The sequence below is a fragment of the Oryzias latipes genome, chromosome 15, assembly GCF_002234675.1.
Source record: "Oryzias latipes chromosome 15, ASM223467v1".
NCBI classification, from domain to species: Eukaryota; Metazoa; Chordata; class Actinopteri; order Beloniformes; family Adrianichthyidae; genus Oryzias; species Oryzias latipes.
Window position 1 is genome coordinate 16662843 of NC_019873.2, and position 18149 is coordinate 16680991.

At 41.4% G+C, this 18149-nt stretch overlaps 1 protein-coding gene across 1 annotated transcript; it reads left to right on the plus strand.

Moving 5' to 3' along the window:
- Positions 1 to 3578: 3578 nt before the first annotated feature.
- perp (PERP, TP53 apoptosis effector) lies at positions 3579 to 17404 on the plus strand. The gene is made up of 3 exons (XM_004077054.4): positions 3579 to 3960; positions 8517 to 8654; positions 15822 to 17404. Exons 1-3 carry the CDS (start codon positions 3756 to 3758, stop codon positions 16031 to 16033), a joined length of 555 nt encoding a protein of 184 aa, XP_004077102.1. The 5' UTR covers positions 3579 to 3755; the 3' UTR covers positions 16034 to 17404.
- The last annotated feature ends 745 nt before the right edge of the window (positions 17405 to 18149 follow it).

Sequence of the window (18149 nt, forward strand, 5' to 3'; positions counted from 1 at the left end):
GAAAAGTGCTGTATAAGTATATGCCATTACCATATAGCCCAAGTAACCCCCATTACACTTAAGTGTGCCAACTTCTCCCGATATTGCTAAACTTGCCCAAGCTGTGCTAGAAAGGGTCAAATTTACAGACCATCTATGCCTGAGGTAACAGTGTTCAGTGGTGAACCCACCCATAGTACTGAATGGAAAGCTTCCTTCATGCCATTTAAAGGTTAAAAGAGCATTTCTGCAGGTATGCCTACAAAGGTATATGTGGTCTAAATGCTGAATATAGTCCAAGATTGGAGATGGGCTGAGTAAATTTGCTGTTTTTAAATGCTTGCTTGCATATTAGCTATGTCTCACATCAAAGGTCCTGAAATCTTGGACAATTGTGAAGAAAAGTCAGAGACGGTACAGAAGCCATTGGAAGCTGTCAGATGGATCCCTGAAGTCGCAAAGATCCTAAAGAGGGAAGAAACCGTTCCCAGTTTTAGCGACTTTGCTGCATTTCTAGTGATAGAGGGTGAGGTTGCATGTAGCACAGTCACATCCACCTATGCTCAGCATTCTCAAGAACAATCCAGTGACAATAGAATGCAAAGAGTTGTCTTCACCACAAAAACAACGTCCTAATGACAAAACACAACCATCAAAATGAATATGTCTCCATGCATGTTGTGTTGCAATACACATCAGCTTCACATTTGTCTGGATCTGAAGAACATGTCATTAAAAGATAGAAAAATATACATAAAAATTTAACTAGCTGTTGTATGTGAAATACAGTCATTGTGTAAAGGATTGTTGATGTCCGCGTGAAACGGCAACTTACCATATTTTCCACACTATAGGGCACAATGGATTATAAGATTTTTTTATGAAGGCTTTCAAGTGCACCTTATTGTGCAGTGTTTATTATATGTTTAGTAACTTGTGCATTACAGCAGACTAACCACTCAAAACTGAAATTTTAAGAGAGTTAGGACAATCAGGCATTTCAGACTGAAAAAATACCAAGTCTTCTTTTTTGTTGTTATCATTATCCATTACATCAAGTTAACTTTTAGTTCATGTTTCAATTCATAAGCTTCAGGTTAGCCAAACCCAGTGATTTTCTTTTTGTGTTTTTTATGTGTTTGGTCTTTTCTTTTCTTTTTAGAGAGTTGTCTCTCCTGTTACTGTAAACTATGTGCAGTCATTTTACCCTGCTTTTTTATTTAGGTCCAACTTTTGTTTTTTCTGAGGCGCACAGACCTAAGGTTCTGTTTGGTCTCTGTTATCCTTTATTTTCAAAATACGTAGCCTACATTTCTATTCTTATTAACTTCACTGACTAAAGCTGAGGGTTGCTCCTCCAATTCTGCATTCAATGCTTTTACTTTACCAAAAGTGAACAATACAGTTTGTAGTCATTATTAAACCACATCCTGCCTCGAAAAATGAAAAATACTTTGCAGTAAATTGATCTCTTTCCATTCCTGTCTTCTAATCTGCATTATACAGAAAGTAGCTAAAAAAAATTCATGTGCAGTTTTGAAAAAAACAAACAAACAGTAATCTATGGTATATTGTAGTTTGGAAGTAGCTTGCACAACACTGGTTGGCACAGCTCTGCAACAGTCATTGTTTCCCCTGCACACACCAAAGACCACAGACCTGCAAAACGTCACCACATCAACTTGTGAAACAGCAAAACACTAAAGTCATTAATCACCAAAGATGGGTCAAACACCACTTCTCAGTTCTTAAGTAGGACTTTTGTGAGGTTACAACTGCTCAAAGGAATGGATACCCAGGTGATACAGTATTAAGGAAAGAGGGTGTTGAGATAGTTTTTCAGGATGGATAATAACCTCACCTCCAAACAGATGCAATGAAAGGTCTCCTCTGTCGTATTTTGTCAGAGATACCAGCTGTCGTGCAGTTAGTACAGTTAGTACATTAAAAAGAGACTTAAAGAATGTTGGTGCAAATGAAAAAGCAGCATCTCAAGAGGGGTTTATCTTTCTTGATAAGCTGAAGGGAACAATCAGAAAGAACAATATGGACATCATTTAGGAATTCTTACTCTCTGTCAGGGAACATTTAGAGATCAAATTTAAAATTAGATGTACAGAGAGGATTACATGAGTGGTGAAGCAGAGAGAGCAAATGTTCCACCAACTTAAAATGTTTGTGATTATTTTTGTTTCTTGTGGTAAAAAGATGCCGACTTTAAAACACATCCACAAAAATACAAGATGTCTGCTCAGTTCTTCACAGCCGTTTCCTCCCAGGGTTGTGCTACTTATGTGTTAAGGTATCTAGCAAAAGAAAAGTCATGCATTTTAGGAAAGGGTTAGTGCCAAGGAAGAATAATTATTTTTTCATTTAAAAAAAAAGTCAAATAAAAACGTTGGCACATCAAAGGCACATCTTTAAAGGTGAGAAAATAAGATTTAAAGCCCCTCGCGTTTAAACAAGTCAAAGATAGAATCAGTTAAATTACCTTTCAACCAAAACTTAAGACATTTAAAAAATAAAATTCTGTATAGAGTTCAAGAGTTCAAGAAATCTGATGTAGATCTTAATCATTCCTAATTATGGGTGTTACAATTCATTTTAACGACAATTCGATTCATATCATAATTAGTGGATGGCGATAGGATTCATAGTCACCTTTAGTTCATCTTGAACAATCCGATTCACTGACATAAAATCGATCCAAGACATCTTTAGCCAAAAATTCAACCAGTGTGACTCAGAGATAAAAACCTGATTACTGAAAAGTGAAGGTGAAGTTTTCCAGATTCTTTGCGTTTCTTGAAACACAATCAAGTAAAATTAAATATGTGAACAAACAAATTTTAGGTTTATAAAGTTCACCCTACTGTTGTTTTTACACATCAAAATAATACTGACGGAACATTATTAGAACATTCTGCTACACTGTATGATCACGTCTTTGCAGAATTCAAAGTGTTTCTACATATTGGACTGGAATGATGTTTGATCAGTTTTAGCTGCCCTCATATGTGTCTTTTCCGCTGTGATGGAACGTAATTTTTACGGTTTAGTAAAAAAAAAACTACCATCCCTCAATCCAAACAGTCTATGAAGACTCTCATTCATTCTGGTTGATGGATGAATGAGTTGATGATACCATCCAATATTTAGGTCTGACTCCTCCCCCATGAGCACATATATACCAGCTCTTTTACCAGCTAAATCAGAATTGACAAAGCCTCTTGGATAAGAGGTGAAACGTCTTCTAACTTTAAAAACTAAATCCAGATGACAGCCCCTAAACCTACTACTATGACTTGTTTGAGTAAGTTTGGTTTGAGTTTTCTCGACTGAGCTTTGCTGCCATCTTATGGCCAACCTGGTGTATATCCTGCTCTCTCGATTTATTTACTTTGTTTTCTATTCAGCCTTTATTCTTATTGCATGCACCGTCTTTTTCAACTCAAAACGTTCAAATAAATAAACAAAAATGACAAAGTTTTCTATTCAAGTTTCTTTCTAGGAAGTGACGTCGGAACTTGTTGAATAACTCTGGCAGTCTCAGTGACCTCGGTGTAATTTGACACATCGAGCGGGGAAGGGCTCTGAGTTTATGGCTAAACAAGCCCAGCCCTCCGGGTCCCAGCCAGGTTGAAGTCTGCATTTCTCTCTCGGGTGGGGCCATTGACTCTTATCTGTTGGCTTTTTGATTCCGGCTGTTTAGTTGAGTGCAGGAACCGCCGTGTACAGACTTCCATCCCGCTCCTCTACGCATCTGATCGCCGGACATGTTTCGCTGTGGGCTCGCCTTCCCCCGCTGCAGGTGGATCGTTCCCCTGCTGCTGTTGTTCGCTATTATTTTTGACATCATCGCCATCGCCGCCAAATCGGGATGGGTGGAGGACGAGGACGCCAAGACCCACTACGCCAACATGTGGAACGAGTGGCGCGGCCGCGGGGGCAACTGGGACAGCAGGAGCCTCATGGACTTTCGTAAGTGTCCAGCTCACATAAACAGGGATCTCAGTAGGGAGCGATAAGAGAGAAACCCAGGCTGGAGGAACTAGGAGGCAGGCCGGAGAAACACTCACCCACTCAGTGGAACAAACTTTCACTCTCTGGGTGCCATTCTCTTCGAGAAAAGGCTTTTTAAAGTCTCCGAGAATGTAAAAACGACACAGAAGAAGTAAAAATATCGCGTGTTCATGCAACGCATGCGCAGTAAAAACAAGATTTCTAAATATTTCAACTAAATGAAATATATTTTATTCGAACTGCGCGTGCGCACAAGTTTCCAAACTTAGCTTGGGAAAACTTTTGAAGAGTTGATCACATCTCTGCTCCTGCATAGTCAGCAGCATGAGTTTAGGGATTCATTAGAATAACATTCATAAAAAAATTATAATGTTGATATGAATCAATACAATCAGTATTAACACTCCATCAAACATATGACAATATCATTACTTATAATATGAAAGAATGCCTCTCCTCTAAAGTAGATGAAGCAAACATGTATCAAAAATCGATCTGCTTCTGAGACTAGCAGCGTTATTGGTTAACCCTAGAACACTTGTGCTATAAAAAGTTACACCATCCCTTTTGCTGGGTCATTTTTACTCGATATAATATACCCAACAAAAAGTGCTTGTCACGAAACATAGATCAAAACGTGAAAATTGAGAGTGGTTTTCTTTTATTTTCTACTGTGGCATGTGTAACAAAATGAAAAGGAAAAGCATAGGAAGTTCCTAAAAACAACGCGACATATTGAAATTCATGTAAATAGTTTTGCTCGTGTGAAAGTCACCTGGCGATAGTGCTACAGGGTTGAAAACAGATCAGGTTGTCGATTATTGATTTACGGCAAACTTTTTTCATTTCTCTTTTTGTTGCGTTCTCTGCTGTCTTTGCAATATAATGTACGGTACATGCGATTCAAACAAGGAGACGTTCAATCAAAAGCCTGCTTTTACCAAGTCATGTCAGTTACAATTGCCTGAGGTGAACCACAGTAAGGAATGTGGGTTTCGCGCATTAAACATGGTTTTCTTTTTCACAGCACTTCAAACATTCATTAATCCATTCATTTTCTAGTCCAATTTATCCCTTTCGGGGTCATGGGCTGCCGGAGCCTATCCCAGCCAGTCATGGGTGAAGGCAGGGGACACCCTGAACAGGTCACCAGTCTGTCGCAGGGCCACAATCACACACCCATGCACACTCACATTCACACCAAGGGGCAGTTTACAGTAACATTTTAAAATGACCCTCTCATTCACACAAAGCTGTTCATAAATACTCGGAGAATGAGTTTGTCCTTTGGTGGAGAAATCTGGTCACACACATGTAACTCAGTGGCACTCCAAAGTGATGAAGAGTGTGTGAGAACAGACTCGAGTCTGTGTGGACTCCCTACATGGAGCTCCGCTGTTGATAAGGACACTTTTAGCTCCTGTTTGGGTGGAAAAAACCCATGGAAGACAGGTGTTTTGCAGGCAAAACACCCCACAAAAACAAACTATATCAGTAATCTGAGGAGTATTTGTACTTGTACTTGATTGACTTAGTCAGGGCCTCACTTTAGAAGTAGCCTTCAAGATTAAGATATTCTAATGTGAACTATCATACATAAACTAAATTTATTTCTTTAAAATACAAACATTTTCAGCATAAAATGCTAACAAAAAAGAGCTTCTCTGCAGCTTTTGCCTACATAATTATGTAATAATTTGAATGTTTAGCTATAAAGCGAAGAAATAAAACAACAGGAAACCATATGAAAACAAATAACAGGATATAATTTCAGTTTTTTGGCCCAAATGGCTGACAGATAAAGGCAAAATGATTTAATGAGAAAACAAATACTAGTTGTAGAATCCCTGAGTTGACAGAAAACTATAGTAGAGAGACCAGAGGAGGAAAATCCCCACGACAGGAGCAGGATTTATGATGTGAACTGAAACGGTGTTGCTGTGTTCTTGTCACTAGCACTGCTGGGCTGGCAAGAATGCTGGTAAGCCTCTTTGAGGAGATGGCAGACAGTTGGGTTGGGTTGGATCCCTTCCAGCCGCAATGAAGGCAGTTGTTATGCGAATCCTCAGCCTTATTGTCTTTAATGTCTTCAACTCGGGTCAGAAGGTTCGGAGTGACCTCAGGTTTAGATCCAGACTCCATGTGGCCTTTCAAAGCAGTTTGGAATCGATAAAGGAAAGAAAGTTTGTAGAATTCACGTTATTGTTAATAATGAAGTGCCAATCACTATCATCCAGCTGCTAAACAGCTGGATGATAGTGATTGGCTGCTTCAGTTCTCACACATGGCTTTTTACTATGACTGTTGCTATGAAAGCAACAGAACACATACATGTCATTAAATTAGATACATATCCAGCAAGCAAACACACCTCAGCAGGTCTAAACCTGAGAGCTGCATCACCAAAGTTTGCAAGTTTTGGCAAGTCTTGAAATCTATGGAGGGCGGCGTTCCACTTGTATTTGAAATGAACTGTTTCTAATGGTCATGTCACCTTTCAGAAGGATATTATCCAGCTTGATTCTGATGAAACCACTTGGATGAGTTTCAATAAGAGAAGACAATGAGTCCACGTGCAGTGATTCAACCTATAAGACAACTGCCTGCATAATGACAGAGAGAAAGAGTTAAATAATTGTGGTTTGGAAAAACTGAATCCTCCATGCAAAGCCCTTTTTTTTATTCTAAGCAAAGGATTTACAGTTTTTTAATTCGATTTCATAAAACACAGAAATTGTTTTTCTTTCTTTTTACTTTTTTTCTCAAGGAGTTTCTCAAACTGAGTTAAAAATGTGCACAGAATGAAAAATACGAGATCATTTTAGATAAATGTAATCAAATTCTCCTGTGGTTTTTAAGGCAAAAACATTGACAAAAAATATTTTTGACAAAAACTCATAAAATTGCTCCAACAAGCCTTTCAGTCATTTATAAAATGAAGTCTAAAGAACAAGGTTCTGTATAGGTTTTATGTTTGATGTTTGTTCTATTTGGTATTTTTAGGTTTAGAAACTAACTGTAACAAATCATTAAAACTTTTGTTCATTACTCATCAGCTGAGCATCATAGTGAACATATTTTATTGTTTTCTGTTCGATAATCTTCATAGTAATAATTGTTATTACATTTTAAGTGTATTTTTAGTTTAGTTATATATTTCATATCTGCTATTTTTAAAAGAGCTATGGTAACAAGCTAATTTTCCCTCTGTGGGATCAACATACGTAGGTTTGTTCCATTCTATTCTTTACACACAATCCTCATTGTGCTGGTTGTTTCCATGGTTACTAAACAGTTTATTTAAAAGTAGCGCAGAATATGGTAACAGAATATAGAAACAGAATTTTTATAGAACTTCATGTTTTGTGCTGCTGGACATAATGCTGCGTTCAAGTACCTGCTGATAATTTGAAGTCACTCAGACCTGAAAGTCACCCTGTGACAACAATTTGGGATAAAAGAAACAAACAAACTCCATGTAACTTCTTTCATGTCTGCATAATCAAGTCTGTTTTGAAGAAAAGTGGAAGAGCTTGCATGCAAATTAGCTGTGTGCAAGAGTTAAACCTGCCTAACTCGTTCATTTGCTGAACAAACATTTCCCAAACACACACCCGCCTGAGCTCAAGTGGTTTTTAATAATTCAAGGGTGTTGACCGTACCGGCATTGTCAGGTTGGGTGTGTTGAAAGTCAACTATGTGAGCTGGTCTGTTGGGAAACATTTAGGATTAATTCGCATTAGTCTTCAAAATGCAAAAACTTTAACACCCAAAATGATGACTGACGCTTTCAGCGCACACTACTCTGCATGTCTTATTCTATGTCTGAGCATAGATCAGGAAATTTAACATGTTTTTGCTTGAAAAATAGGGTTACTATGCATGTCTTATTCTATGTCTGAGCATAGATCAGGAAATGTAACTTGTTTTTGCTTGAAAAATATGGAACAATTTATATAGAGGCGGTTTGTGTATTTTGTTTGTCTTTTTGTCTCGGAGTCACACTGAGGTTTGGGTGTGGTGGCAGCAGGGACACATTCTTTCGTGCTTTCCCAGTGAGTTTATGTTGTTGCTGAGAAAGTTTTTTTCACTTTTGAAAGGTCTCAAGGAATCCAGAAAACAAAGGTAACCTACCTAAAAACTCCAACTTTTACTCATGGAGGTTATTACACAACATATGCTCAAGCTGTGCGGTTCTTTGTTGTTGAAACAACTCAATGAAAGCATCTTTTTTTTAGAAGAACATTATCTCTAAACTAAAAAAAAACAATAATCAGAGGAAAAAGTAGGTTTGGCACGACAAACGGCTGCTTTTCTAAATGCCAAAAATACAGGATCTGCATGCAGAGAGAGGTCAAAGATGTTCCTGGGGCAACAGTTTGCAGTATTTTCCTCCTTGAATACAAATCTCTGATTCATTGAACTGCAAAAGCCTCAAAAAGTGGAGTTTTCCTCTAAAACGGTGACATTCCCGTGTTTTAAAATTCTTTTGTGTTTATTTTTTGTGTCCCCAGCATGGGCCCAGGCTGTTGCTGCTCTGATGATCATCGGCCTCATCCTCCTCATCATAGCCTTCATCATAGCCGTGGTGTCCATGTGCAATATTGATGTTGGTTGCATGTATGGCACAGCAACAGTGCTGGCTATTGTTGGTAAGTTAGCTCACGTTCTCTGCGATGGCTGAGGCTTGGCTTAGTTTTGCTCTACAGGAAATGGTTCTGGTTCTGCCCTGATCCTGGGCATTTCTTATTGATCGCTTATTTCTAAAAACGCTGTTCACATGAGCATGTTTGTTTTAATGAATGTGTAATTACCAGATCGCACCAGATTACAGGGTGCACTGTCAGTGAACGTCTGTTTTTATTTTTTTTTTTTTTAACTTGTCCTGTCCAACAGCTAGGCAAACAGATGAGAGCTGAGGGCCTCTTGTGTTGGACATATTTTATTTTAACAAGAGGGGTTATTCATCTTCAGACAAACCAAAGGTATGTCTGAATAAACCCCTTTTGTAATTGAGGCCAAACTTTATTAATTTCAATCATGTTTGAAAATCTTTGGTGTTGGACCGGACGGAAAAGGAAAGAGGGGAAGAAGAGAGAGGGACGTTAGAGAGAGGGGGGGGTAGGAGGGTGATAATAGGAGGGGAAGGGGGGTAAGACCATGAAGCAGCATAGAGCAGGCAGGTTTACTGGTTGTTTATCGTTACGGTACGGTTCAAATGTAGTACAAAAAGGGCGGGGCCTGTTCACACACACTCAAATATTATCAACACACCTGCTAGCCGCAAAAATGTCCACATGTCAACATGCACACAAAACAGATAGTGTTCACGAACGCATACCTATGCCTTTAAACCAACTAGTGTGAAATCTTTCATTCAATCATGCAAACTATTAGTGCAAAGGTGAGCTAACACCTGTGCTCAGGTGAGTGTTTATGTCCTTCTAAAATGGATGGTGGAATGTGAAAAGAAGGAGGAGGAGCGCCCAGCCACCCCCACACCCATACCCCCGCCGCAGCAGCAGCGGCAGCCGGAGCCCCCCCAACGCCACACGGGAACAGGCAGGGAACAACCGCCCCCCGGGCGACCAAGACCGCCACCCAGGCCAGGGCCAGCAGGACCGCCGCGAGGCCCCCAGAGCCAGAGAGCAGGGAGGCGTAGAGGGAAAGAGAGCGCCGCCCCAGCCCAGCCAGGAAAGCAGCCCCCCGCCGCGCCGGAAGAGCCCAACGCAGGGCCCCACCGGAGAGGGACGCCCACAGCCCCAGACGAGCACCCCACCACCACCCAGGAGTTCCGGGCATCCCCCCGCCCCGACCCCAGGTACGAGCCAGGACCCCCCAAGGGAGACCCGCTCCGCACTCCAGGCAGCCACCCACCCGGCCCACGGTTGGTCCAGGTAGGAGCAAGGCAGGGGCCCGCCGCCCCCGCCCAGGAGGGGGGAACCCCGGGGAAAAAAGGGCGGCCCACAAGGGATGTTATAAATATGGCCCGACCAGGCTCGGCCATGTTGGAAGTTTGGCGGGGCCCAGCGTCCAGGGGCAAGGACCAGGACCCACCCCCCAGGGACACGAACACCCCCGGCTCAGGTGTAATATGAACCCCCCCACCGTGCGGAGAGAGCACCGCCGGGCCCAGGGAGCCGGCACCCAAGGGACACGGCCGCCATCGCCAAGAGGCCCGCACCCCCCACCAGGGAAGGGGTAGGGGACAGATGGACCCAGGTCCCACCTTCCTTGTAAAATGTGTGTGCGTGTATGGGTGTTTGAGAGGGTGTTTGTGTGCATGTGTGTGTGTTTATGTTTGAATGTATATATTGAAGGGGGAGGGGTGTGTGTACTAAGGGGGGTGCAGTTAAAATTGGCGAGTAGGGCACTAAGGGGACATCTCCTGATTACTCACAGTGATGTCCCCTCACCCTCCACACCAAGGGGCCCTAAATGTCTAAGGTGCGGTTAAAATTGGCGGGTAGGGTGCCAGGAGGACATCTGCTGCTTGCTTGCAGTGATGTCCAAGCACCCCCCCTACCAAGGACCCTACATGTCTAAGGTGCAAATAAAACCGAAAGAGGGGGGGCCCACTCCATACGGCAACCATAGGAGGGGGGCCACTCCCAAGTAGCCCCCCCCCCAAGGCGCATCGCAGGCTAGACCCCCCACCCCCTCACCCTAATATGAGGTTATATAAGGAAGGGGGTAAGTTGGGGACAGCTGGTAGACTGTCCCCCGGTGGTCAAACAGCCGTCCCCCAGCCCACCCCCAGCAAAGGGGCCAGGGCCACCCAGCCCAGGGGCCCACCCCCGGAGGCGCCGACACCCCAGGCCCGGCACCACCCACCCCACAGAGAGAGAGAGGAGCCAGAAAGCGTCGCCCCCCCCCGGAGCAAGCCCAGGCCCCCACCCCCAGACGCCGGCCCTAGAAGAGCTCTGGTCAGGCCTCGACGGGACCGAGGAGGCCAACTGGCCGAGGCAACCACTGATTGCCTCAGCGGAGACCCCGACCCGCTAGCCCCCCCCGACCCGTACTAATAATGGGCCCCCCCTCCCCCCCAGAACGCCCCCCACAGGACAGGGCCGACAAGCCCCCCACCCCACCCCACCCCAGACCCCGCAGCCGAAGCGGGTGACACCCAGAGCGACCGGGGGCCCCGAGAGGGTTGTCCCGTCCCGTCCCAGAGCCAGGGAAGGGCTGATCCCAGCCCCAGGTGCAGATGGGCAGCCCATCCGGCGCCGCTGGGCCCCCCCCACCCGAGCAGGGCCCCCCGCCAACCCCCCCCAGCACAGGCAAAGGGACCACCCCCCCAAGCCAAGCCAGACCACCACCCCACCCCCCCACCACGCACCCCCACACCCAAGCCCAGAGGACCACGCAGCGCCCCAGCCCGCCCCACCCAGGCACCGGACCCGACCCCCCGACCAACGGAGCCCCCCACCGCCCCCGCCAGGCACCGGAAGCCCCGACCCCCACCCCAAACCACGGCAGAAGGGCAAGGAGCAGCGACGACCAAACCCTCCACCCCCTAAGTCATGGAGTCAACCACAGGAGACCAGAGAGACTGAATTCTTTCAAAGTTACTTGAGCTTTGGGCTGACATTTTTTCCAAGCTGATATGATCAAACAGCAGATTTCTGTGTTGACTTATGTTTATATTTTTCTTGTTTTTCCAATTTATTAAAATAGTTTTTTTGGCAATACAAAGAGTTATGAAAATGATAGATGCTAATCCTTCTTCTATATCGATGGCACTCATGTCACCAAGCACACAAAGTGACGGTGAGGCAGTGATTGAAACCTTAAGCCAGACTGATAAATCGGCACATACCTGCTGCCAGAGAGCCTGGACAGGCGTGCAGAACCACAGTGCGTGCATGTAGCTGTCGGGTAGATTATTATCACAGTGCTCGCAAATGTCTGAGTTACTGAGACCCATCTTGAACATCCTCTGTCCAGTGTAGTAAATTCTGTGAAGAGTTTTGAGATGGATTAGCTGCAGATTTGGACTTTTTGTCAGTTTAAAGGTGTTTAGACAAAGTTCTGACCAGAAGCTTTCATCTGTGCTGATGCTCAAGTCTGCATCCCATTTTTTTGTTGGAAGGGCAATATTGTTATCTAAATTACATAAAAGTTTGTAAATTTTGGAGAGAGTTCTATTCATTGAAAAATTAATCAGAGTGGTAACTACATCTGGTAGCTTTAAATCGTCGTCTTTAATTTTATACTTTTTAGTAATACTTGATTTAAGTTGCTGATATTCCAAGAAGTTATTTATTCCATGTATGTCTTGAAGTTCCTGGGGGGTTATGAATCTTCTATCAATAATTACGTGCTCTAGTTGTTTTATGCCCCCTGCTTGCCAAGCTGGGAAGTGAATCATTTTTTTGTTAATAAGGATGTCCGGGTTGTTCCAGATGGGTGTCATTTTGCACGGTTGAATTGATGATTTTGATATTTTGAGAAATTCCCACCAGGCTGTTAAGGTGGCATTTATATTAATGCTTTTGAAACAATCCTGTTTTTTAACTGTTTGGCTAATAAATGGTAGCTGTGACAGGTTGATCTTTCCACATAACACCTGTTCCAAGTCTAACCATGAGTTGGTTTCTGGATTATTTTTTAACCATTTTAAGATATATTGTAATCTATTTGCAAGAAAGTATTTGTGGAAATTAGGTAGTTCTAATCCTCCACAGCTTTTTGCAGATTTTAAAGTTTTTAGACTAATTCTTGCAGGTTTGTTGTTCCATAAAAAGCTTGATATGGATGAGTCTAATGTTTTGAACCATTTTAATGGCGGTTGTGTGGGAATCATTGAGAAGAGATAATTAACTTTGGGTAAGATTTTCATTTTAACCGTGGCTACCTTGCCCATAAGTGACAAAGGCAGGTTGGTCCAGCGTGTTAGATCGTCCTGTATGCTTTTCAGTAATGGGGTGTGGTTTAGCTGCACCAGTTCTGATAGTTTGGGGGAAAAGTAGATACCCAGATATTTGATATTTCCTGTTTTAACTGGAATTGTGAGTCTTTGTTCCATATTCCTGTTGAGTGGTAATAAAACAGACTTATTCCAATTAATGGAATAGTCTGATATGGAGGAGAATTCATTTATGATCATTGCTGTTTCATTTACAGAATGTAAATTCCTTAAAAACAGTAATATGTCATCCGCATAAAGACTAATTTTATGATGGCTGTGTTTGGTTTTTATTCCTATAATGCTCTCATTCTGTCTTATTGCTGCAGCTAAAGGCTCAATGAATATAGCAAAAAGAGAAGGAGAGAGTGGGCAGCCCTGTCTGGTTCCTCTTCCAAGAAAAAAACTGTTTGAAGTCTGTTTATTAGTTCTAACTGATGCATTGGGGTTGTGATATAATATTTTGATCCAATTGATGAATGCTTCTCCAAAACCAAACTTATGGAGGGCAGCAATAAGGAACTTCCAATTAACTCTGTCAAAGGCTTTTTCAGCATCCAGCGATAGTACCGTCATTTCCTGGTTTTTAATGGTGGCAAAGTCTATTATATTAACTAGTCTACGGACATTATCATCCGAGTGTCTGCCTTTGATGAATCCAGTCTGGTCGAAGTGAATTATGTGAGGAGTGATTTTTTCTATTCTCTGTGCTAGTGCTTTGCAGATAATTTTTACATCTGCATTGATTAGAGAAATAGGGCGATAGCTTGAAGGACTAGTGGGATCTTTGTCTGGTTTTAGAAGAAGAATTATGTTGGCTGAGTTCATGTTAGGTGGCATTGATTGGCTCTCATTAATAGATGTGACAGTTTTATAAAATGTTGGTGCCAGTTGTTCCCAGAATTCTTTATAAAACTCAGCAGGAAAGCCGTCAGGCCCTGGTGCTTTACCATTAGGCATAAGTAACAGAGCTTCATGAAGTTCAGACGGCGAGAGCGGAGAATCTAAGTTTGTGATTTGATCCTCATTTAGCCTGGGTAGGTTTACGTTATTAAGAAATGAGTCAATACTTTGCTCTGACGGATTGATCTGCGGTGTGTACAGGTTTTTATAAAAGTTTTCAAATGCGTTATTAATTTCGACCGGGTCATGGGTGACATTTCCTGAACGTCTGTTTTGGAATTTTGTCTTAAAGCTCACCAAACTATAATCCAGCAGACTCTAGAACACGTTTGTAACACAGTTCACGTTAGCCACATTAGGGTATTCACAATTCCTGTAACTCTCAATCTTGTTTGTAACACGTACAAAAACAACAGACTGACATTTTGACCTTTAAAAACACTTCACATTAGTAAACAGGAATCCATATATAAGGTGCTGCAGATTATAATGCACTGTTATTTCTTGAAAAAAATGATGTCACATTTTAGGTGTGTCTTAAAGTGCAAAAAATATGGTAACTCGTTTTTGTGCACAAAAAAGTATAAATTTGCTGCACTTTGTAAGCAATGTTGAAACTGGCAAAAATTGACGCTAATATTTCCTTTTATGGGTTTGAAAATCCTGCATTTTATGAGATTATTAAACTTTAATAAGAAGATTGTGCTGTTTGCTGCATGCAGATTGCCTCACATAAAGGGAATTGTTTCTACAAGGAGACTTTTGTGGATTAAGTGGTTGAAGTTTAAACAGAAAGGGAGACTTTGGTTAGACAGAATAATGTAAAGCTGTGCTGGTAGGAGCCACGTTTAATAAAAACACGATTTGGGCGATAGTTTGGCTGAGATAAAAGCAGAAAAATAAAGACTGACGATGACTGTATGATTGTCATATTTGCTGATTTAGTCTTTTTTTACTGACTCATTGGTTTTTTGAAGACACTCCCGGCTTTTCATGTCACGATTCGGAAAGTCTGATATCAGCTTTTGAGTCGTTTCATTTCAATCGAACGTCACCAAACCAAACACAACAAGGAAGGGTTGTCTGGTCTTGTTTCTTTCAGTTGATCGTGTAACTGGCATCACACCCTTCTCAGGAATAATAGTCTGCAAATGATGACGGAGGATGATCTGTACCGACGGCTGCAGGCAAATCCTGGCCTCCTTCCCACAGACTCTGTCACCGTGCGCCAGCCTCACACTCTCATGTGAAGTTATTTCCCACACCCCGTTGTTAGAATTGCAGACTGGGCTGGTTTTTTTGACTGATCAGTCATGTTAATCTTCTGGATTATTAGTTTAGACCAAACTAAATGTAACTTTACTGTTGAAAATGCTGGGATTCGTTAAAGTTCCACTTTAATCCCTTTTTGATCTGTTTCAAACAGGTTTCCAATGGCCTTTTAATTACGATTATGCCATTTTTAGTTCAAATAAAAAAACCTGTCATTTTCTAGGACATAGTTTCTGCAGAGCGGCAGGAGTTCGTTGGAAATTCGCCTCTGAGATGTGGTGGGGAGTAAGCCCGCCGCCACTTCCCGTCCTTCAGTCACAGGCCCTCACACCCCCAACCTAACATCACCGGTGCAACAAAAATAGCGAGCAATAGCTGAGCAATCCAGCCGTACAGTTTTGAGTTAGATGCCAGCTCGGACGAGGAAAACAAGGACGTACACGGATCTATTTGTCTACAAGTGGATGCATCAGAATGGAGCAGAACAGGAAGCTTGTTACCTGCTGATTGTTGCTTCTATGTCACTGCTACAACCTTTTTCCAACAGCATTTTTGTCTGCTCCTTATTCACCACCTTTCGAATAACACAAATAATCAGAAAGGCCGTTATAATCTTCATTTTTTTTGTATATGTCCATCATCAGAAAAATCCCACAAGAACATGTTAAAAACATCAAAACCACCATTTTCATCAGAATGGGTCTTTAAATTGTTGTTTCTCTGTTTCTTTTTACAGTGGTAATCCAGATTATTGCTCTGATCATCTACCCTGTCAACTTCAATGAGCGCATTTTTGAGGGCCAGTACTTCTACACTTGGGCCTACGGTTTTGGCTGGGGGGCCACCATCCTCACCCTGGGCTGCTCCATCCTGTTCTGCTGCCTGCCCCAGTATGAAGATGACCTGAGAGGCGAAAAAAAGATTAACTACTTTATCACTCGACCATAATGACAACAGAATTCGCCTGGCCGGTAACCGATTCCTCTTCCTCTCATTCTCACCAAAGCTCTACAGTAAATTCAGCAACCAAAGCAACCCAGAGGAAACTGGATCATGACCAGCGCCCTACGCTCTCTTTGAAATTAGCTAATTATCTCTAAAATGTTTTGGTTTTTTTACTTCACAAGAAATATTTGCTATTTTATCTAACTTTTTAAACGCTATCTCACGCAAGTGCTCTTATCTTAGAGATGGCAGTCCAGTGTTCCACTGGGTTCTTACACATATCGTTAAAGAAAAATGAAGAAAGAAGCAATTCTTCCATAGATATTTGCATCACAAATGTTAGGTTGTCCTCCATGCTGACCTGTGTTTGGATCTAGACTGTCTTTGATGGACGTGCTCCTTTGCTTGAGGTAAAAGGGATCCACTGTTATCAGAAAGGGCTTTAGCAGCCATTTTTGCACCTTGTTGTGTGTTTTCTTATGTGGTAAAAGAACTTTAAAATATTAAAGGGGTGAAAATGGGAGATCTTTGAGTTGTGTGTAGATTTTTGGTTTTAAAAGAGAAAAAACAAATATTTTCCCAAAAATACGTATATCTTTTAGCTTTGCAGTGTAATGTTTGGGTATCAGAAATGTGATGCAGTGGCGCTTTTCCAAATTTAAATGAATTTCTTCTGAGCTGCAAAAGTTTAGCCTGAAAGTTTATTTTCTTTTGCGGTATTCTCTTCCTTTTCATTCGTCTATTTAAAGTTGTAAATGAAGTTTATTCTTTACAAACTATTTTCTTTTTAGTTCAAACTCAATCCCTCCGATTTTTAAACGAGTTATTGGCTAGAACTGTAGTTAAAAGGGGACCAAAATAAACTTTTTTTTTTATTCTATCCATTCTTCGTCACACATTTCATGTATTCTCAATCAAAAAAAGAACAGCACCTCATTTGCTTTGACAGTTGTGCCTGAACTTCTGTTGTTTTTTATTCACTAAGTAATTACTTCTGCTGGTTTGTCTGGTTGTACCAACTGTTTGTGTAAAGCAACGATCATGTTCAAACGTAAACTGAATTAGACGTTTTTATTGGAAAACAGGAAATACTTCCAAAGAATTATCCTGTTGTAGTACATTTTAAGCAAGACTACAATAGTTTGTAAAGAAAATACCCTAAATTATAGTTTTAAAATCTAATTTTGAGCTAAACTAAATGTTTTTTTCCACCGATACACATAATCATCTTTTACTCTTTTTATTTTCATAACTGTAAATACTGTATTAAAGAAGAAATTCACTGGAAATCTCACAGTTTTTTTCTCTGCTGGAAGAATTATTTTGGTAGTTTTATGTATTTTTATGAAATAAACAGTTCTTGCTTTTAAAGTTTGGAGTTGTTTGCTCTATAATTGAACCTATGTAAAAAAAATACCTAAAGGAGACAAAAATAATAACAAATAATCTCAGCATTTGAGGAAAATTCTGACTATATATACAAAATAAAAGTAAAAATAATGGAGTGATTGGCATTTAAATGTTTGCATTCAGATGCTGCTCCTCTCCTTTTCTGTTTATCATTGGCATAAATAAAAACACATTTTTTTGAGAGTAAAGGAGTCATAGCTCCACCAAAACTCCCAGGTATGAGTCAGAAATAATGGAGTGCACACACCTCAGAGCTCCACCCTGAGGGAGTCAGACTTTGAACAACATGTCCTGACAGAACATGTTTTTTTATGTGAAAGAGGTGGAGACATCTGAGCATTAAGGAGGAGGTGATGGAGGTGAGGCATGGGGCGACGAGGACGAGAAGCATCAAGGGAAGCTTCATGAGGCGTCTGAAAGAGGAACTGAAAGAAACTCATCACAATTTTAAGGGTTCTTCTTTTCACGTCTCAGCGCTGCAATCCTGAACATAAAATGATCATTACAATTCTTTTAAAATCTTCTATGTGGATTTCTAACTGGAAAATTAAATCGAATCAATAAATTGAGAGAGATTGCTTGCATGAATCCCATAAAATAACACGAGGAGAATATTTCCTGATTTAATTGAACATTTTTTGGAAGAAAAAAAAGTTACTGGAAACGAGAAAATTCAAGGTTTTTTTATTGCCATTGTCAGTGAACAAAA

Coding starts and splice junctions, on each gene's coding strand:
- perp (XM_004077054.4), top strand. CDS start 3,756: ATGTTTCGCTGTGGGCTCGCCTTCCCCCGCTGCAGGTGGATCGTTCCC. Junction 3,961..8,516: donor CAGGAGCCTCATGGACTTTC/GTAAGTGTCCAG, acceptor TTGTGTCCCCAG/CATGGGCCCAGGCTGTTGCT. Junction 8,655..15,821: donor AACAGTGCTGGCTATTGTTG/GTAAGTTAGCTC, acceptor TTCTTTTTACAG/TGGTAATCCAGATTATTGCT.